The sequence below is a fragment of the Aethalodelphis obliquidens genome, unplaced genomic scaffold (genome assembly GCF_003676395.1).
Source record: "Aethalodelphis obliquidens isolate GAN/ISIS:26980383/991018 unplaced genomic scaffold, ASM367639v1 scaffold55, whole genome shotgun sequence".
In the NCBI taxonomy this organism is placed as follows: Eukaryota; Metazoa; Chordata; class Mammalia; order Artiodactyla; family Delphinidae; genus Aethalodelphis; species Aethalodelphis obliquidens.
The window spans coordinates 4983614-5006632 of NW_020837999.1; the positions used below are offsets into that span (position 1 = coordinate 4983614).

Below are 23019 nucleotides of genomic sequence, written 5' to 3' on the forward strand. Positions count from 1 at the left end.
ACTGATATGGAAGGAATATGAAAATACAGCCCTAAGATGTAAAGTAATTTCATACTTTATATATTCTCAAATGTATATATTCAGTGAATAGAAGTCATAATTACTGATTTCCTAAGCTAGAAATTATCTTGTCAATGATACAGTTTTTTTAAAAAAATATTTATTTATTTATTTATTTGGCTGTGCCAGATCTTAGCTGTGGCACAAGGGATCCCCACTGCCGCACACGGGATCTTTGTTGCGACATGTGGCCTCTTAGTTGTGGCATGCAGTATCTAGTTCCCTGACCAGGGATTGAACCTGGGCCCCCTGCATTGGGAGCGTGGAGTCTTAACTGCTGGACCACCAGAGAAGTGTTTTTAACCTTCTCTTTATATGGATAAAAATTTTTGGTTTTGGGTAATTGGAGTGTGTTTTATGCCCATATTTGAAATTTTTTAATTATAGTGCAGCTTCCAGTGTGATTATTTATGTCAGCCATAGAAATAACATTTCATCCTGATATATCTGTTTCTGTTTTACTGCCCATCACCCTTTCCAGTCTTTAGCTTTGTACAGTGATGGTCAAATCCTTTGGTTCCCATGCACTCAGGATGCTACTGAGATCTATTTCTGAAAGTGGAATATCATTTGTTTTTTTCTGTACTGAAAAAACTATTCCCATTGCTTTAGTCTGATTTACATGATTTGTATAGTGCCTGTAGTTCTTGGTTGGATTAAAAAGACCTTGAACCTTTTAAAAGTAATTTCAGATTTCCTCTTGAGCATGGTGAAATAAGTATAAGTTCTATGATTCTGAAGTGTTCTAGGTAGACTTGCACCTTTTTTATTGCTAGGTTAGGACCCTTCACTTTTAATGCTTTACGTTTACCTTAGTCATGGATAGAGGGCTGGGCTACCCATTTTCTGTAGCAGTGGTCTTCAAACCTTTTTGCTTGGGTGACCCATATAAAAATTCTGAAAAATAATGTACTTCTTCCCACATTGATGCCACATTTTAAATGAGCATCCACATTTTTTCTTTATAATTTAAGTGTTTGTAAAGGATATAATTTTAGGAGTATTGTAAATATGGTTATTTAAAAATAAGCTTTATCTCTTTTTAAAATATATCCAGTAGAATCTGAATAGTATAGTGATTTGATACTTATCATTGATTCAAAAATAAATACTTTTCATTAACAATGGGAAATTTCATTCTTTGTCTCTTTGAACTTATTCTTAAATTGCATATTGCTCACATAATTTTATCCTTATATAATATATTTCATGCTTGAAATTCTTATTGATTTATCTGTCATACTTTTCTGTAACAGAAAATAGAACTTATAGACCTTGAAGTTTCTTTTGAACATAATTTTATATTAAGTATTTTAAAAATCTTAAATGTTTTATCTGAGTTGTTATTGTAATTATTAGACATGCAATTGATCAAATAAATATTTACAAATTTTATAAAGTATTAGACATAAAAATTTATTGAAAATCGGCTGCTTAATGTGTGATGGTGTCCTCAATTAGTTCCATTGCCATTTGTGGTTATTACTAGGACAAGGACTCAGTTTCATTTGTATTCTTTTTATTTATTTATTTAGGATCATCACAGCTTTTTAAAAAATTGAGATATAACTGACATATAATATTGTGTAAGTTTAAGATTTTTCCTTTTTATTTTTGAAAGGTAAGTCATGAGAAACTTTGCTTACATAAATAATTTGATGGGGATTGAAGGAACTTTGCTCCTGCTACATCACTTAGTTCTTTGATCTCCTTCTGAATTATGTGCTTCAATAAAAGCACTTACTTAGTCAAAAAAAATTTTTTAATACCCTATTAGTTAACAAGTCCACTCCTTTCTTCACTTTTAATGAAAGCAAAGAATTGGAAGCTAAACACTCAAGTAGGATAAGGTTTTTCTGGTCATTAGAGTCATGCGCTTTTTTGTCAAGACAGATATTTTGATTTTTCCTTTCATGCCCTAAGCACTACAGTAAAGTCCCTCGTTTTTCTTCTTTCTCTACCCCCGCCCCCCCCGAAAAAAGGCTCACTCTCACTCTTCACCTTTCTATCCCCTTGGTCTTGAGAGCTCTCTTTCTCTCTCCTGATCCTGGAAGGCTCATGTGGGGTGAGGGGGTGTCTCTCCTCCCACCTCTGCAGTTGCTCTCCTACACTCTTGCCAAGGCTTAGCTCTCCCAGTCCCTCCATGATGCATGATCTCTCTCCAGCTACCAACCCCCGCCCCCCACCCCCCAGCAATCTCTTTTCTAGTGTTCTCTGTGTATAAAATTTGTAAATTGAATATTTTTATCTCTCTAATGAATGACCCTCTTATTCTTTAATGTAAAAGGTAACGTACACGCAAAATTTAAAATCCTTGTTTAAAAAGATGTAGGCAGCTCACATAACGTCTTTACTACTGCCAAGTGCTTTCCCAGGTGCTTTATGTGAGTTAACTCATTTAATTCTCAGTCCTATGACATAGGTAATTGTTGTCATCCTCATTCCTCCAGCGAGGAAATTAAAGCACAGAGAAGTCAAGTAACTTGTGTAAAGTTCTACAGCCAGTAAGTGGTGGAATTGGGATTTGGTCCTAAGCAGTCTGGCTTGAGTATGTGCTTTTACTATACTATCCTGCCTCTGAAAAGACAATTGCTAGAATGAAAGCTTTAGCAGTAGAAAGGCATTGTTTGTTCTTAGTACTATGGCTATTATAAGGATCCAGAGAATTATAACTATGGATATAGAATATTCACGTTCAGTGGTATATGAGATTTCTTGGTAAAATCCAATGTGGTGTACATATTTAAGTATTACAATTATTTAAGTTACAATTTTTATTTAAATAGCTAATTCTGTAACTGAAACATTAAATTCTTATTCACACACTCCTGTTTATTCCCACTACGTTATTTCAAGTTCTCTCCTTTCTTCCCTGGATTATAATAACAACTGCTTGTGAGATAACAGACTCCTCAGAATCAGGCTCTGATCTGTCTATAGTTCCAGCCTTAGTTCTTAGCCCCTGTTAATCACTGACAAAATCACTCTGATCCTGTGTTTCAGCTATATTGATTTTAAATCATCTTATATCCTGGTATTTGATGACTTTACCCCCTCCACGCACACACCATTTTTTTTGGCCGTGGAATCTTAGTTCACTGACCAGGGATTGAACCCAGGCCCATGGCAGTGAAAGCGCTGGGTCTTAACCACTGGACAGCCAGGGAATTCCCCCCACACACCCTTAATGTGAGTTCTTTTCCACTTTTCGTCCTGTTTAGTAAGTCCCTGTGTGCCTGTTATGGCCCAGTTCTAATGTCACCTTCTGTGTGAAGCCTGCTTGTTAATATTTTAATTGATCCTTGTCCTTTGTTCTTTTAAAATCTATTTCAATGATAGTACTGATTATCATATTATAACTGCTGCATCACATATATTTCTCTTCCTACTCTGAGTTGCTTGAGTCTTGGATTAAGTCTTACTTAGGTTGAGTCTTACTTAATCTTTAAAGCTTGGCTCCTAGTGTGGCCCTGGAACCTCTCTGATTTGTTCGAAAATATTTGTAGTAGATTGTGGTATAGTGGGAAGTATTAGATAGTTGGGTTTGTTTCCCAGCTCTGTCTTGTATTGTATGTCACCATGAGTAACTTCCTTATGCTCTTTCTAATATTCCCTCATCTCTAAAATGTGAAGAATAACCCATAGGATAATGTCTATAAATTAAAGGCTAATAAGGTAACAAGCTTAGTGCTAGTTGTCCTTTTCTTTATCAGTTTATTTTTTTAATCAATTGGGTGTTAAACACAAAAGAATCCAATTAAAAGTGGTTTGAACATTAAGGAAAATGTATTGATTTATACAAAAAGAATTTTTAGAATTGGTTAAGTTGGTATCTCAGTGATATTATCAAGTTCTTTCCATCTTTCTGGCCTTCTGTCTCCAGCAGATGTGTTGGTTCTTTGGCTAGCTCCCCTCAAGATTGCAAGATGGCTTTAAGCAGTTCCAGATATCATCCCTTAATGAAGGGAGAAAAAGAACTTGTTTTCTTCTATCCTTCTCTTCTGAAAGACAGCATACCCTTCGTTGGTCAAAATTAGGTCACATAGTTAACCCTCCGTCAATTGCTGGCAAGAGTGTATGACTAGATTGGCTTAGGTTAGTCAAGATTCATACCATGGGGCCAGTGAAGGATCTAGCCTCTCTGAAAGTATGTGACAGTTGGCATTCTGACATTTGGAAAAAAATCCTATTTTTATTTTTAAAAAAGCTTAGAATGGTTTATGAATAGGTAACTGACAGTGTTTGCCATAAAATTTATGGAAAAGTCACAAACAAAAAGAACAACAAATAAAAATCTTTAGTGCCTACCTCATAGAATCGGCCAGTTACCCTGTAGAGCATGGGACGATCTCATACAGTGAAGACTTGTCTTTCTCCAAGTGCTGATAGTGTCATCATTGAGACATGTAAGAGAAAGTACATATTCTGAAGAAGTCTCCTCTCGTAATAATAGTAGTGGTAATAATAGTAGTTGTAGTAGTAGTAGCTGCGGCAAAACTGTTTCTAATTTGAAGTAAAATAAAAACTTAGCATTTTCTGCTTAGCAGTTTTTAAAGTTTGGGACTTTTTAAAGTTAAATAGAATCCATGTAAACAGAACAATTGGACGATACATTTAATAAAAATATAGATTTTGTGTGCTTTTTGTTTTGTTTCTGTTTTCAGTGAATGAGCTCATTCTCAAACAGAAGCAAAGATTTGAGGAAAAGAGGTTCAAATTGGACCACTCAGTGAGTAGCACCGTATGTTTCAACTCTTACTACTATTTTTAATAAATCTCAATTTGCTGTTTTTATTGGTTTAATATTAATTAGGTATTAAAGCTTAGCATATTATTGATTTTTCTTAAAGGAGATTTAAGATTATTCTATTCAATAAAGAACTTTCTTACCTGCATTGTCTAAAATTTACTCTTATCTTTTGAAAGGTCTGGTGAGATTACATAGAGTCAGAGCTGGCTTGTAATACATTACATTTGAAGAATTATATGGCAGGGTGAAACTATGGGTGGTAATTTGAAAAAAAAGACTCTCAGTTTAAGAGGATTAGCCCAAATTATTGAAGCAAATGAGCTTAAATTAATACCTTACCAAATACAAAGTTGCAAATATGGTTAGACAAGTAATTAAAATCCAGGCACTTATTTTGAAGAGAATTATACCTTTAGAGATGCTGACTTAACATGTCTTATATATGCCTTTCATATCCATTGTTTAAATTTATTTAGGGGAGAAATAGTGATTAAATTATAATTAGAAGGCATTGGGGAGCCACAAGCTGGGGAAGGAATAGGTTGGAATGTCGTAGTTTATTTTTGATATGTTATCTAATAAGCATATTAGGAAGTAGCAAACATTTATTTTTGACTCTCTAAAACAATTGTCTTAGGAAGTTGTTGTGTTTCTTCTATTCTTTGTTTTTAGAATGGCCACAGGTGGCAAATATTTCAGGATTTGTTGGGAACTGACCAAGATAATCTTGATTTGGCCAATGTCAACCTCATGTTGGAGTTACTAGTGCAGAAGAAGAAACAACTGGAAGCAGTAAGTGGCCCCTGAACTTTAAAAAATTTTGTTTTAAATGGTGCTCTGTCAGTTGCATTGAAAAAGATCTAGAAATGTTTAAAAATAATAGGGTAGGATTACTCAGTCCATCCAGTTTTATTCAATAAGAAACATCTGCAAGCTACCACTTCTAACAGGTTCCCCTTTTTCAATTCAAAGAAAGAACAAATTCCTTATAATACAACTTACTGGCAATGGCCAGTTTGTATTAACAAAAGCTGAATGTTAAGATCATGAGAAAGTACAGTTTCATTTTAAAAGGGAACAATTACATTGGTTATTTTTTCTTCTAGTGAATCTTCCCCTCTTCACATATGGGATTTGTAGGAGAAAACAGTGATTATTTCTACCTACATAAAATCCTTCCAGCAGGTGTTGATTGGCAGTAGCAGCAGTCTGTGGCTTAACTAAGGGTATTTAGAAAGATGGGAACTGGAAAGAAATTATATTCTGTTTCATGTAATGGAATCTAAATACATGAAAAATTGCATTTATTTCTGGTAAATAAATGTAAACAATATAAAATGGGAATTTGCATGTGTTCGTTAGGAATTGAGTATGCTTCATTATAAAGAATATATACCTTAGCACAAGCAAATACCCAACCTGACCTAGCTTAAACAAAAAGGGGATATAAATTGACAGAATAAGGGACTGAGTAGCTTACACACATAAAAAGGAAGAGCTTAACAACCAAATGTTGGGAAGATTGGAACCGTCACTTCTCTGGAGACTATATGCAAATGAAATCAGATACTTGAATGTTGTTGGGAGTTTTTCTTTTTTACTTTTCATGACTGTTTCTTTAGGACAGGTCTGATTTTCTTTTCTCGGATTTTTATTACGTGGCGGATAATGTGGTCACCTGTACTTCCTCCTTTATATTTATGTTTTTTTGATCAAAGAAGAAAAAGAGCTTTGTAGCTTGATTTTAAAAAATTCTGTGGATAGATTCTGATTAACATAGCCTGGATCTGGATACCACTTAATAGAATGAGAATCTCTTAGGAGGAGGAAGGAGTAGGTGAGGTTGAGCTGACCAAAATGAGTCTACCATGCTGTGTCTTTTTTGTGGTGGGAATTTCTCCTGTGTTTTTGGTGGGGGGGTGGGGGGGACTTTACCTTTAATTTATTTTTTTCTTTCAGTTTTGTTGAGATGTAATTGATATATAGCACTGTGTAAGTTTAAGGTATACAGCATAATGACTTCATGCATATATTGTGAAAGATTACCACAGTAAATTTACTTAACATATATCATCTCATATAGATACAAGAAAAAAGAGGAAGAAAAAGTTTTTTTCCTTGTGATGAGAACTTTTAGGATTTACTCTCTTAGCAACTTTCAAATATACTTTACAGCAGTGTTAACTATAGTCATCATGTTGTATGTCATATCCTCAGTACTTATTTATCTTAAAACTGGAAGTTTGTGCTTCTTGACCTTCATTCAATTCCCCCATCCCCTGCTTCTAGTAACCACAAATCTGATCTTTTTCTGTGAGCTTGGTGTTTCTAGTTTTTTTGTTTTCTTCTTTTAAGCTTCCACATGTAAGTGAGATCATGTAGTGCTTGTCTCTCTTTCTGACTTACTTCATTTATACTGCTCATAAAGTCCATCCATGTTGTCACAAGTGGCAGAATTTCCTTCTTTTTTATGGCTGTATAGTATTCCATTGTATATATACCACATCTTTATCCAATCATGCATTGATGGACACTTAGGTTATTAACATATCTTGGAAATTGTAAATAATGCTGCATGAACATGAGGGTGCAGATATTGCTCTGACATAGCAATTTAATTTCCTTTGGATATATACCCAGAAATGGGATTGATGGATCATATGGTAGTTTTATTTTTAATTTTTTTAGGAACCTCCATACTATTTTCCATAGTGGCTATACCAATTTACATTCCCACCAGCAGTGCACAAGGGTTTCCTTTCCTCCACATCCTCACCAGCATTTGTTCTTTCTTGTCTTTTGGATGGTGGCCATTGTAACCTGTGTGACGTGATGTCTCCTTGTGGGTTTTTTTTTTTTTTTGCAGTATGCGGGCCTCTCACTGTTGTGGCCTTTCCCGTTGCAGAGCACAGGCTCTGGACATGCAGGCTCAGTGGCCATAGCTCACGGGCCCAGATGCTCCGTGGCATGTGGGATCTTCCCGGACCGGGACACGAACCCGTGTCCCCTGCATCGGCAGACGGACTCTCAACCACTGCGCCGCCAGGGAATCTCCCTCCTTGTGGTCTTGATTTCTATTTCCCTAATGATTTGTGAGGTTGAACACCTTTTCATGTACCTGTTGATCATTTGAATGTCTTATTTGGAAAATCCTTTGCCCATTTTTAAATTGGATTATTTGGGGGGTTTTTTGCTATGGAATTATATGAATTCTTTATATACAGTATTTTGGATATTAACCTCTTATCAGATATATGATCTGCAAATATTTTCTCCCATTGCATTGGTCGCATTTTCACTTTGTTGATCATTTCCTTCGTTGTGCAGAAGCTTGTATGTTTGATATAGTCATACTTGTTTATTTTTGATTTTTTTGCTTTTGCTTTAGGTGTCATATCCCAAAAATTGTTGCCAAGACTCTTATGATTTTAAACATAGTTTTCTATTAGCATCTACCGTGTGCTAGACGTTGTGTTAAGTGTAGTGGAAAAGACAGGATTCTGCTATGTGTGTGTGTGTGTGTGTGTGTGTGTGTGTGTGTGTGTTGGGGGGGATAGGGTGGAGTAGCTGAGGAGATAAACTAAAGTAAATATTTTCACATAGTGATAAGTGATGTAAAAATACTTCTCTATGATAGACTGAACAAACAGTCTTGCTCCCTTAATGCTATTAAAATGACAGTAGAGAGGAACTTCAAGATGGTGGAAGAATAAGACGTGGAGATCACGTTCCTCCCCACAAATACATCAGAAATACTTCTACATGTGGAACAGCTCCTACAGAACACCTACTGAATGCTGGCAGAAGACCTCAGACCTCCCAAAAGGCAAGAAACTCCCCCATGTACCTGGGTAGGGCAAAAGAAAAAAGAAGAAACAGAGACAAAAGAATAGGGATGGGACCTGCACAGCAGGAGGGAGCTGTGAAGGAGGAAAGGTTTCCACACACTAGAAGCCCCTTCGTGGGCGGAGACTGTGGGTGGCGGAGGGGGGACGCTTCGGCGCCACGGAGGAGAGCACAGCAACAGGGGTGCAGAGGGCAAAGCGGGGAGATTCCCGCACAGAGGATCGGTGCCAACTAGCACTCACCAGCCCAAGAAGCTTGTCTGCTCAACCCGGGATGGGTGGGAGTTGAGAGCTGAGGCTCCGGCTTCGGTCGGATCCCAGGGAGAGGACTGGGGTTGGCTGTGTGAACACAGCCTGAAGGGGGCTAGTGTGCCATGGCTAGCCGGGAGGGAGTCCTGGAAAAGGTCTGGACCTGCCTAAGAGGCAAGAGACTTTTTCTTGCCTCTTGGTTTCCTGGTACGCAAGGAGAGGGAATTAAGAGCGCCGCTTAAAGGAGCTCCAGAGACGGGCGCGAGCCGCGGCTAAAAGTGTGGAACCCAGAGATGGGGATGAGATGCTAAGGCTGCTGCTTCAGCCCCCAAGAAGCCTGTGTGCAAGCACACTTGTGCAGCAAGCCACTGCCAGGGTCCTGTGATCAAGGGACAGCTTCCCTGGGAGAACACACGGCACGTCTCAGGCTGGTGCAAAGTCACGTTGGCCTCTGCCGCCGCAGGCTTGCCCCGCATTCCATACGCCTCCCTCCCCTCAGCCTGAGTGAGCCAGAGACCCCGAATCAGCTGCTCCTTTAACCCTGTCCTGTCTGAGCGGGAAACAGGCACCCTCAGGCGACCTACACGCAGAGGCGGGGCCAAATCCAAAGCTGAACCACAGGAGCAGTGCGAACAAAGAAGAGAAAGGGAAATTTCTCCCAGCAGCCTCAGGAGCAACAGATTAAATCTCCACAATCAACTTGATGTACCCTGCATCTGTGGAATACCTGAATAGACAACAAATCATCCCAAATTGAGGAGGTGGACTTTGGGAGCAGCGATATATATATATATATATATATATATATATTTTGTGTGTGTGTGAGTGTGTGAGTGTGTATGCATATGCTTCTGTGTGTGATTTTGTCTGTATAGCTTTCTTTTTAACATTTGTCCTATGGTTCTGTCTGTCCCTTTTTTTTTAAGTATAGTTTTTAGCACTTGTTATCATTGGTGGATTTGTTTTTTGGTTTGGTTGCTCCCTTCTTTCTTTTTTTTATTACTTTTTAAATCTTTTTTGATAATTATTTTTTATTTTAATAAATTTATTTTATCTTATTTTATTTTGTTTCATTTCATTTTATTTTATTTCATTTCATTTCATCATCTTTCTTTCTTTTTTTCTCCCTTTTAATCTGAGCCATGTGGATGACAGGATCTTGGTGCTCCAGCCAGGCGTCAGGGATGTGCTTCTGAGGTGGGAGAGCCAAGTTCAACACATTGGTCCACCAGAGACCTCCCAGCTCCACGTAATATCAAATGGTGGAAATCTCCCAGAGATCTCAATCTCAACGGCAAGACCTAGCTCCACTCAACGACCAGTAAGCTACAGTGCTGGACACCCTATGCCAAAAAAACTAGCAAGACAGGAACACAGCCCCACCCATTAACAGAGAGGCTGCCTAAAATCATAATAAGGTTACAGACACCCCAGAACACACCACCAGATGTGGACCTGCCCACCAGAAAGAGAAGATCCAGCCTTATCCACCAGAACACAGGCACTAGTCTCTTCCTCCAGGAAGCACAACCTACTGAACCAACCTTAGCCACTGGAGGAGGACACCAAAAACAATGGGAACTACGAACCTGCAGCCTGCGGAAAGGAGACTCCAAACACAGTAAGTTAAGCTAAATGAGAAGACAGAGAAACACACAGCAGATGAAGGAGCAAGGTAAAAACCCACCAGACCTAACAAATGAAGAGAAAATAAGCAGTCTACCTGAAAAAGAATTCAGAATAATGGTAGTAAAGATGATCCAAAATCGTGGAAATAGAATGGAGGAAATACAAGAAACGTTTAACAAGGACCTAGAAGAACTAAAGAGCAAACAAACAGTGATGAAGAACACAATAAATGAAATTTAAAATACTCTAGAAGGAATCAATGGCAGAATAACTGAGGCAGAAGAACGGATAAGTGACCTGGAAGATAAAGTAGTGAAAATAACTACTACAGAGCTGAATAAAGAAAAAAGAATGAAAAGAATTGAGGACAGTCTCACAGACCTCTGGGAGAACATTAAACGCACCAACAATCGAATTATAGGGGTCCCAGAAGAAGAAGAGAAAAAGAAAGGGACTGAGAAAATATTTGAAGAGATTATAGTTGAAAACTTCCCTAATATGGGAAAGGAAATAGTTAATCAAGTCCAGGAAGCACAGAGAGTCCCATACAGGATAAATCCAAGGAGAAACAGGCCAAGACACATTAATCAAACTATAAAAAATTAAATATAAAGAAAAAATATTAAAAGCAGCAAGGGAAAAACAACAAACAACATACAAGGCAATCTTCATAAGGTTAACAGCTGCTGTTTCAGCAGACACTCAGCAAGCCAGAATGGAGTGGCAGGACATTTTAAAGTGATGAAAGAGAAAAACCTACAACCAAGATTTCTCCACCCAGCAAGGATCTCATTCAGATTTGATGGAGAAATTAAAACCTTTACAGACAAGCAAAAGGTAAGAAAACTCATTACCACCAAACCAGCTTTAAAACAAATGCTAAAGGAACTTCTCTAGGCAGGAAACACAAGAGAAGGAAAAGACGTACAATAACAAACCCAAAACAATTAAGAAAATGGTTAATAGAAACATATATATTGATAATTACCTTAAATGTAGATGGATTAAATGATCCAACCAAAAAACATAGACTGGCTGAATGGATACAAAAAAAAGACCCATATATATGCTGTCTACCAGAGGCCCACTTCAGACCTAGGGACACATACAGACTGAAAGTCAGGGGATGGAAAAAGATATTCCATGCAAATGTAAATCAAAAGAAAGCTGGATTAGCAATCCTCATATCAGACAAAATAGACTTTAAAACAAAGACTATTATAAGAGCCAAAGAAGGACACTACATAATAATCAAGGGATCAATCCAAGAAGAAGATATAACAATTGTAAATATTTATGCACCCAACATAGGAGCACCTCAATACATAAGGCAAATATTAACAGACATAAAAGGGGACATCAACAGTAACACAATCATAGTAGGGGACTTTAACACCCCACTTTTATCAATGGACAGATCATCCAAAATGAAAATAAACAAGGAAACATAATCTTTAAATGATACATTAAACAAGATGGACTTAATTGAAATTTATAGGACATTCCATCCAAAAGCAACAGAATACACTTTCTTCTCAAGTGCTCATGGAACATTCTCCAGGATAAATCATATCTTGGGTCACAAATCAAGCCTTGGTAAATGTAAGAAAACTGAAGTTGTATCCAGTATCTTTTCTGACCACAACGCTATGAGACTGGATATCAATTACAGGAAAAAATCTGTAAAATGTGCAAACACGTGGAGGCTAAACAATACACTACTTAATAACGAAGAGATCACTGAATAAATCAAAGAGGAAATCAAAAAATACCTAGAAACAAATGACAATGAAATCACAGTGACTCAAAACCTATGGGATGCAGCAAAAGCAGTTCTAAGAGGGAAGTTTATAGCAATACAATCCTACCTTAAGAAACAAGAAACATCTCAAATAAACAACCTAACCTTATAGCTAAAGAAATTAGAGAAAGAAGAACAAAAAAAGCCCCAATGTTAGCAGAGGGAAATAAATCATAAAGATCAGATTAGAAATAAATGAGAAAGAAATGAAGGAAACAATAGCAAAGATCAATAAAACTAAAAGCTGGTTCTTTGAGAAGATAAACAAAATTGATAAACCATTAGCCAGACTCATCAAGAAAAAAAGGGAGAAGACTCAAATCAATAGAATTAGAAATGAAAAATGGAGAAGTAACAACTGACACTGCAGGAATACAAAGGATCATGAGAGATTACTACAAGCAGCTGTATGCCAATAAAATGGACAACCTGGAAGAAATGGACAAATCCTTAGAAATGCACAACCTTCTGAGAATGAATCAGGAAGAAATAGAAAATATGAACAGACCAGTCATAAGCACAGAAATTGAAACTGTGATTAAAAATCTTCCAACAAACGAAAGCCCAGGACCAGATGGCTTCACAGGCGAATTCTATCAAACATTTAGAGAAAAGCTAACACTTATACTTCTCAAATTCTTCCAAAATATAGCAGAGGGAGAAACACTCTCAAACTCATTCTACAAGGCCACCATCACTCTGACACGAAAACCAGACACAGATGTCACAAACAAAAGTACAGGCCAATATCACTGTTGAACATAGATGCAAAATCCTCAAGAAAATACTAGCAAACTGAATCCACAGCACATTAAAAGGATGATACACCATGATCAAGTGGGGTTTATCCCAGGAATGCCAGGATTCTTTAATATACGCAAATTACTCAATGTGATACACCATATTAACAAATTGAAGGAGAAAAATCATATGATCATCTCAGTAGATGCAGAGAAAGGTTTTGACAGAATTCAACACCCGTTTATGATAAAAACCCTCCGGAAAGTGGGCATAGAGAGGACTTACCTCAACATAATAAAGGCCATATATGACAATCCCACAGCCAACATCATCCTCAATGGTGAAAAACTGAAACCATTTCCACTAAGATCAGGAATATGACAAGGTTGCCCACTCTCACCACTGTTATTCAACATAGTTTTGGAAGTCTTAGCCACAGCAATCAGTGAAGAAAACGAAATAAAAGGAGTCTAAATCGGAAAAGAAGTAAAGCTGTCACTGTGTGCAGATGACATGATACTATACATAGAGAATCCTAAAGATGCTACCAGAAAACTACTGGAGCTAATCAATGAGTTTGGTAAAGTAAGAGGATACAAAATTAATGCACAGAAATCTCTTGCATTCCTGTGCAGTAATGATGAAAAATCTGAAAGTGAAATTAAGAAAACACTCCCATTTACCATTGCAACAAAAAGAATAAAATACCTAGGAATAAACCTACCTAAGGAGACAAAAGACCTGTATGCAGAAAATTATAAGACACTGATGAAAGAAATTAAAGATGATATAAATAGGTGGCGAGGTATACCATGTTTGTGGACTGGAAGAATCAACATTGTGAAAATGACTATACTACCCAAAGGAATCTACACCTTCAGTGCAATCCCTATCAAATTACCAATGGCATTTTTCACAGAACTAGAGCAAAAAATTTCACAATTTGTATGGAAACAAAAAAGACCCCGAATTGCCAGAGCAATCTTTAGAAAGAAAAATGGAGCTGGAGGAATCAGGCTCCTGGACTTCAGACTATACCTCAAAGCTACAGTAATCAAGACAGTATGGTACTGGCACAAAAACAGAAATATAGATCAATGGAACAGGATAGAAAGCCCAGAGATAAACCCATGCACATATGGTCACCTTATCTTTGATAAAGGAGGCAGGAATATACAATGGAGAAAGGACAGCCTCTTCAATAAGTGGTGCTGGGAAAACTGGGTAGCTACATGTAAAAGAATGAAATTAGAACACTGCCTAAAACCATACACAAAAGTAAACTCAAAATGGATTAAATATCTAAGTGTATGGCCAGAGAGACACTATCAAACTCCTGGACGAAAACATAGGCAGAACACTTTATGACATAAATCACAGCAAGATCCTTTTTGACCCACCTCCTAGAGAAATGGAGATAAAAACAAAAATAAACAAATGGGACCTAATGAAACTTCAAAGCTTTTGCACAACAAAGGAAACCATAAACAAGGTGAAAAGACAACCCTCAGAATGGGAGAATATATTTGTAAATGAAGCAGCTGACAAAGGATTAATCTGCAAAATTTACGAGAAGCTCATGCAGCTCAATATCAAAAAAACAAACAACTGAATCCAAAAATGGGCAGCAGATGTTAATAGACATTTGTCCAGAGAAGATGTACAGATTGCCAACAAACACATGAAAGAAGCTCAACATCATTAATCATTAGAGAAATGCAAATCAAAAGTACAATGAGATATCATCTCACACTGGTCAGAATGGCCATCATCAAAAAAATGTACAAACAACAAATGCTGGAGAGGGTGTAGAGAAAGGGGAACCCTCTTGCACTGTTGGTGGGAATGTAAATTGATACAGCCAGTATGGAGAACCGTATGGAGGTTCCTTAAAAAGGTAAAAATAGAACTACCGTATTACCCAGCAATCACACCTCTGGGTATATACCCTGAGAAAACGATGATTCAAAAAAGAGTCATGTACCACAATGTTCATTGCAGCTCTATTTAGAATATCCAGCATATGGAAGCAACCTAAGTGTCTATCGACAGATGAATGGATGAAGAAGATGTGGCAAATATATACAATGGAATATTACTCTGCCATAAAAAGAAACGAAATTGAGTTATTTGTAGTGAGGTGGGTGGACCTGGAGTCTGTCATACAGGGTGAAGTAAGTCAGGAGAAAAACCAATACTGTATGCTAACAGATACATATGGAATCTAAAAAAAAAAAAAAGGTCATGAAGAACCTAGGGGCAACACTGGAATAAAGATGCAGATGTACTAGAGAATGGACTTGAGGACACAGGGAGGGGGAAGGGTAACCTGGGACAAAATGAGAGAGTGGCATGGACATATATACACTACCAAATGTAAAACCGATAGCTAGTCGGATGTAGCCACATAGCACAGGGAGATCAGCTCGGTGACTTGTGGCCACCTAGAGGGGTGGGATAGGGAAGGTGGGAGAGAGGGAGACGCAAGAGGGAAGAGATATGGTGATATATGTATACGTGTAACTGATTTACTTTGTTATAAAGCAGAAACTAACACACCATTGTAAAGCAGTTATACTCCAATAAAGATGTTAAAAAGAAAATAAAATGACAGTAAAGGGACTTTTAAAAGGCCAAAGAATGGGAGAAGAGACAATGGCAGCAGTGGATGAAAAGTAATAGATTAAGACATCTGAGAAAGCTGAGCTAGCAGTGAGGAGGATCTAGGAACGAACCCTTTTTATATTGTTAAACAAAGGCCTTGGAATTGGTAGCATGAGATAGCTCATACAGCAAAGGCTGAAAACAGGATGATTTGTTGAGGATCTGATCAAGAAGCAGTTGGATTCCCTGATCCCTTCTTGTGCAACTCATAGCAAATGATTCTCCCTTTTCTACCTTAAGAGAACAGTAGAATTTTTTTTCCGTGGTGGTGGTTAAAGAGAGACTTTCTGGGCTATTGCACCACAGGCTCACTTAAGGGTGTGTATAGGCTATTTACTGAAGATAGGTAAGTTTACATACTGAATGTGAGAGCTGTAAACCTTATTCCCCCTTTGACGTGTCAACATTAATCTTTGCATGCTTTTTTTGTCTCTGTCTTAGAATTGAGGAAGTACAGGTATCTTAGTTTTAGAACTCAGGTCTTTTCTGTTATTTTTTGATGAGGGAGCCAGTTCAGAATCAAACTTCCTGTTATAGGTATTATAGCATTTTTCATTATTGTTTTCCTGTTTTACTTTGCATTATTATTTTACTTGATGAATATTTCTAACATACAGAAAAGTACAGAAAATAATGAGACTCTTGACTTATCTTGCAGTTTTAATAAATTGTAACACTTTACCATATTTGTCTTAGGTCTGCCTTTTGAGAATTAAATATTTTTTTATACTTAAAACCCTCTCATCTCATTCCATTCTCCCAGAGTAACCACCATATGAAGTTGGAAAGGATCCTTCTCAAGCGTGTATAAGCTTTTTTTAAACATATACTTGTATCTACAACTGTATATAAAGTATTGTCTGTGTAATTTAGAATTTTATATAAGGAGTTTCAAACTGTAGTTATCTTTTTGACCTATACCTTTTTGTTTACTTTTTGAGGTTCCTGCTGATAAATGTAGATCTAGTTTAATTATTTTAACTTCTCTATAGTAATCCATTGCATGAACATTTCTATTCGCCTGTTGATGGACATTTAAGTTGCTCTGAATTCATAATTGTGAGTGTCAGTGCTGCATTTAGTATTGTTATTCATGTCTCCTTGTGCTCATATATATATACTTAGTGATTTAAGGAGTGGAATTGCTTTTCGTAGGGTTTGAATGCCCATTTTAACCATATTAAATATTGCCATATTGCTCTTCTGTGGGTTTGTACCATATCGACACTTGGTATTTTTTTTTAGTTTCTGCCAGTCTGATAGTTGTCAGATGCTTGTGTTTGTGTGTGTGTATGTGTGTGTTTTGTTTTGTCATTTTGTATTTTTTGTATTTCTGTGATTACTAGCGAAGAGAGTTTCTTCATTTGTTTGTTTATCTTGGTTTCTTATTTGATGAATTGCCTATTCATAGCCTATAACCATTTTCCTAATAGATTGTTTCTTTTTTCTTATTGATTTGTTAGAAGTATGTTTGTGTGTGTGTGTGTGTGTGTGTGTGTGTGTGTATTTTGGATATTGCTACTTTGCCAAATGCTATTTTGGTAATTGAGTTCTAGTTGAATTGTATTGTGAGACTGATTTATATGATTTTAGATTGAGTATTTTTCATGATTTCATTTATTTGTCTCGTTGGCTTGTCAGATAGAACATTTTGTTTGGTTTCTTAGTGGTTGCTTTTGGGATTTTAATATAATTGCTATTACATTGTATTTTTGAGTAATATTATCCTACTTCATCAGTATTATAAGAACCTTACAACAGTATACTTCCATTTCTTCTCTCTCAGCATTTGTACTATTTTTTGTCAAATGTTTTACTTCTATATATGTTATAACCATCCCCCCATAAATCATTATTAATTTTGGTTTAAACAATAAATTAATGTTTTTTGGAGATTTTTAAAAAGTTCTGTATATACATGTATTTATCATTTCTGGTGTACTTCATTGTCTTGTTTTCCATTCACTCTTTCATTCATTCTTTCGTGTGTGTTTTTAAAAAATATATATATATATATTTAGGGCTGCATTGGGTCTTCGTTGTTGCACGTGGGCTTTCTCTAGTTGGGATGAGCGTGGGCTCCTCTTCTTTGTGGTGCATGGGCTCCTCGTTGCAATAGCTTCTCTTGTTGCAGAGTACGGGCTCTAGACACGCAGGCTTCAGTAGTTGTGGTGCACGGGCTTAGTTGCTCTGCGGCATGTGGGATCTTCCTGGACCAGGGATTGAACCCGTGTCCCTTGCATTGGCAGGCGGATTCTTAACCACTCTGCCACCAGGGAAGTCCCCATTCATTCTTCTGAATTCCATCTGTAATTTTCCTTCCACCTGAAGGACAGCTTTTATCATTTCTTTAGTGTAGATCTGGTGATGAATCTTTCACCTTCTGTATCTGAGAACGTCTTTATTTACCCTTTATGCCAGAAAGGCAGTTCCAAATGAGTATAGAATTCTAGATTTACTTTTTTTCTTTCAGTATTTTAAAGATGTTGCTCCATTGTCCATTGTCTTGCATTGTTTCAGATGAGAAGTCTTTATCCTCAGAATGAAATGTATTTCTCAGTTTAAAATGTTCTTTTTGTGGTTTTAAGTATTTTGACTTTGATATACCTTGGTATAGTTTCCCCCCCCCCGCCATGTTTCTTGTTCTTGGGGTTCTTTGAGATTCTTGGATTGGTAGGATTATAGTTTCCATAAGATTTGGAAAATTTTTGGTCATTATTTCTTCAAATATTTTTCTGTCACCTTTTCCACTTTGGGAACTCCAATTACACATCTGTTAGGTTGGTTGAAGTTATACCACAGCTCACACATAAACAGTTCTGCTTATTTATGTTTTATCTTTTTCCCCTGTCTAGTTCATTTTGGATAGTTTCTATTTCTGTTGTCACATTCACTACTTTTTTCTATAATCTGTTGTCTCTCCTTAACTTGGAGAACACATATAGGTAGTTATAGTAACTTTTTTATGACTGTATTTGCTTATTTTATTACTTGTGTCATTGCTGCATCTGTTTTTATTGATGGATTTTTTTCGCCTTATTTTGGGCCGTATTTTCTTTATTTGCATGCTTATTAATCTTTTGATTGGATGCCAGAAATTGTACATTTTAACTTGTTTAGTGTTGCTATTTTTGTATTCCTTTACACATTTCTAAACTTCGTTCTGGCATGTAGTTAAGTATTTTCAAAACAGTTTGATTATCTTGAAGCTTGTTTTTTAAGCTTTGTTAGGTAGAGATAGAATAGATTTTTGGCAGTCTCATTGAGTGTTCTACCTGATGCCTGTGTATTTCGAGGTTTTTCTGCCTAGCTCCTGGGATAATGTATTATTTCTGGTCCTTTGTCTGAAATTCATCCATTCATATAACTAGCCTGCTGTTTTGTTGATTAAAGTAGGAATTCTATCTTTCTCATTGCATTTTAGCCAGTAACTTCAATTTGTTTGCTTTTGGTCCATTGAAATTTATTGTGATTTTTTTTTTTTTTTTATGGCTCACTATATGGTCTGTTTTGTTAAATGTTCACCTTCATTTAAAAGCAATGTGTTATTTGCTGTGCTTTATAAATGTAGAGTTTGTTAATATTATTCAAAAACTTATTTTCTCCTTGCTCCATCAATTATTGATTGGGGTATGTTAAAAATACAATTTTTGATTGTTTATTTTTCATTGACTTCTATGATTTTTACTTCATGTATTTTGAAGCCCATTATTAGGTGCATACATGTTTAGGATTGTTACGTCTTCTGGATGAATCATCCCCTTTGTCACTATGAATTGTATATGTTTATTGCTGGAAATATACTTTGTTCTGGAGTCTGCTTTTATATTTTCTGATGTTAATATAGCCTCAGTAGCTTAGTTATGACTAGAGTTTCTATGGTATATTCTTCTGTACCCTTTTACTTTTCTTCTGTTGTTTTTATATTTTAAAAATGTGTCTCTTAACTGTATGTAATTGAGTTTTTAATGCAATCTAGTAAGCTCATTAATTCAAATACTTAAGTTCATTTAAATGTAATATATAATAATTATCAATGTGGTCAGGCTTGAGGTCTACCTTGTTGGTATTTGTTTTCTGTTTTTCCATATATTCCTTATTTACCCTTTCTCCTTTCTTGCTTTCTTTAGAGATCATTGAGTTTCCAGGGTTTCATTTTAGTATAGCATCTTCTCTGTTTTTCGCATATTGCTTATTATTGTATTTCTAGTGGTTTCTCTAAAGATTGCAAAATGCCTTTTTTACTTTGCACAGTCAACCTTGAGTTTATAGTATGCCACTTCAAGGACATTGTATTCACAGTCAACACTGAATATACAGTTGACCCTTAAACAATGCAGCTATTAGGCATGCTGACGCCTGCGAAGTTGTAAATCCACATCTAACTTTATAATCAGCCCTCCATATCCACGGTTCATTATCCATGGATTCAACCAGCTATGGATCGTGTAGTACTGCAGTTTGTATTTATCGAAAAAAATCCATGTATAAGTGGACCCATGCAGTTCAAATGTGTGTTGTTCAAGGGTCAGCTATATACCATTTTATGGAAAGTGCAAGACCTTATAGTATTTCAATTTACCAAGCTCCTGCCTTTTGTGATTCAAATTATATTATAAACCCCACCAGTTATTTTTGCTTTAAACAGTTAATAGTCTTTTGAAGAAATGATGCAAAAAAAGAAACAGAAAAGACCCTTTTAAACCAAAATATTTACCCTTTGAGATGTCTCCATTTTCTCTTGTAGATCTGAGGTTCCATCTGAGTCATTTCCCTTTTGTCTGTATAATTTTCTTTACTATTTCTTGTATAGACGATAGTTTTGTTCTGTATAGAAGTCTAGTTTTTTTTTCTTTTAACACTTTAAAGACATATTTTCATTTTCTATTTGCTCCTTTGTTTCTGATGAAATTTCCAGTCATTCTTAATCTTCTTCCCCTAGTGTATCCTTTTTAGCTGCTTTTAAATGTTCTTTTTGACATTAGTTTTCAGTTTGACTGTGATATTCCTAGCTTTCATTTAAAAAATATTCATCCTGCTTCTGTTTCACAGAACAGGAGGATCTGTTTGTTGGACATGTGAACCATTATTTATTCAACCCTGTGCTCTCTCTCCTTTTCCTTAGGATTCAAGTCATATGTTTTATTGTTTCATTTTTCAAAAATAATTTATTTATTTTATTTATTTTTGTCTGCGTTGGGTCTTCATTGGTGCACGCAGGCCTTCTCTAGTTGTTGAGAGTGTGGGCTATTCTTCGTTGTGGTGTGCGTGCTCATTGTGATGGCTTCTCTTGTTGCGGAGCATGGGCTCTAGGCTCACGGGCTTCAGTAGTCATGGCACGCGGGCTCAGTAGTCGTGGCACACAGGCTTAGTTGCTCCGTGGCATGTGGGATTTTCCCAGACCAGGGCTCAAACCCGTGTCTCCTGCATTGGCAGGCAGATTCTTTTTTTTTTTTTTTTTTTGGCAGGCAGATTCTTAACCACTGCGCCACCAGGGAAGCCCTTTATTGTTTCATATTATCCCACATATTTCTGATGCTCTGTTTTTATTTTTTCTCTCTCTGAATTGGATTGAGTAATTTATATTGAACTGTCTTTGAATTCATTATTCCTTTCCTCGGCTCTGTCCATCTGTTCCTAACTGCATTCATAGTTTTTTTATTTTTATTTTTTTATTTCAGACTATTTATTCTTCATTTCTAGGTTTACACTTTGTTCTTTCAATTCTTTTCTAATTCTCCTTTTTTTCGCTCATTTTGTCCATTTTCTCAATTCTTTTTTCTTTTTTTAATACAGCAGATTCTTATTATCTGTTTTATACATATTAGTGTATATATGTCAATCCCAATCTCCCAGTTCATCCCACCAACCCCCCCTTAATTCTTTAATAATATAGAGAAATATTTTAAAGTCTTTTTTGCTCATTCCAGCAAGTGGGTCACCTGTGAATTTCATTCTTTTGCCTGTGTTTTTTTTTTTTAATTTAATTTAATTTATTTATTTATTTTTGGCTGTGTTGCATCTTCGTTGTGGTGCATGGGCTTCTCATTGCAGTGGCTTCTCTTGTTGCAGAGCACGGGCTCTAGGCATGTGGGCTTCAGTAGTTGTGGCACGCAGGCTCAGTAGTTGTGGCTCGCGGGCTCCAGAGCACAGGCTCAGCAGTTGTGGCACACGGGCCCAGCCACTCCGCAGCATGTTGGATCTTCCCTGACTAGGGTTCGAACCCATGTCCCCTGCATTGGCAGGCAGATTCCCAACCGCTGGGCCACCAGGGAAGTCCCATTTTGCCTGTTTTTTTCTCTTGACTTTTCCTACTTCTTTCCCTGTCTTGTAATTTTAAAGTTGTATTCAAGAGCAGTAAAGAGACTAAAGTAGTTAATACTTTCTTTCTGAATGGTCTTGTCTTTCCCTTTGTCAGGGAGCAAGGATAAGAGACTCACCTCTTTGGTCTAATCAGTAATTTAGCTGAGTTGGTGCTCAGTTGTTGCTTGAGCTAGTTTCAGTTCATTGAAAGTGAAGTTGGGAATTCTATGACAGTCCAGTGGTTAGGATTCTGTGCTTTCACTGCCAAGGGCCTGGGTTCAGTCCCTGGTCAGGGAACTAAGATCCTGCAAGCTGAAGTGGCCATGCTTTTTTGTAGTATGTGCAATATCTCAGTGAGTCTTGAAATTTTGACTGGCGTATTCTTATCAATCTATAAACATATAGATTTCTGGAATCTTTTCTAGAGTAACAGAATCATATAAAATCCATCCCAGTGTCTATTTTAAAAAATGCCTCAAATAATTCTGTTGCATAGCCAGGTAAATGAAAGTTTTATTAATCTTTCTTATTGTTGTTTGTTTTAGAAATGCTCCGCTGGACTTTTTTATTCTTTTAAAATATGTATAGGAAAGTTAGAATTGTAGTTGTTCATAAACCATGTCTTATTGTTATTCCACTTTTAGTTTTTGATATTCTTTGTATGTATATTTATCAGATGTAGCTGAAATTCATTGGTTCGTTGTGTACATTTTAATACTAAAAGGTATCTTTTTGTAATTTTATTTAATTTATTTATTTTGGCTGTGCTTGCGGAATCTTAGTTCCCCTAACAGGGGTTGAACCCACTCCCTTGGCATTGAAAGGGCAGAGTCCTAACTATTGGACCACTAGGGAGTTCCCCTGTAATTTTATTTTTTGATAACAAAAAATGTTAAACTTATAATTACCATTTATCTATTACATCTTTGTTTCTGTTACCAATGTGTGTTATTTTACCCCCCCTCCACTTGATAATA

The 23019-nt window shown here is 36.5% G+C and overlaps 1 protein-coding gene across 7 annotated transcripts in view; it reads left to right on the plus strand.

Moving 5' to 3' along the window:
• COP1 (COP1 E3 ubiquitin ligase) overlaps positions 1-23019 on the plus strand; it is a 272596-nt gene that overhangs the window by 47882 nt on the left and 201695 nt on the right. For 5 of the 7 annotated variants that reach the window (XM_027086241.1, XM_027086244.1, XM_027086246.1 and 2 more), the window contains exons 4-5: positions 4725-4801; positions 5483-5602. In XM_027086241.1, coding sequence (XP_026942042.1) covers positions 4725-4801; positions 5483-5602 — 197 coding nt within the window. The remainder of the gene's footprint in view (positions 1-4724; positions 4802-5482; positions 5603-23019) is intronic. The other 2 variants (XM_027086242.1, XM_027086248.1) reach the window with 2 other exon arrangements.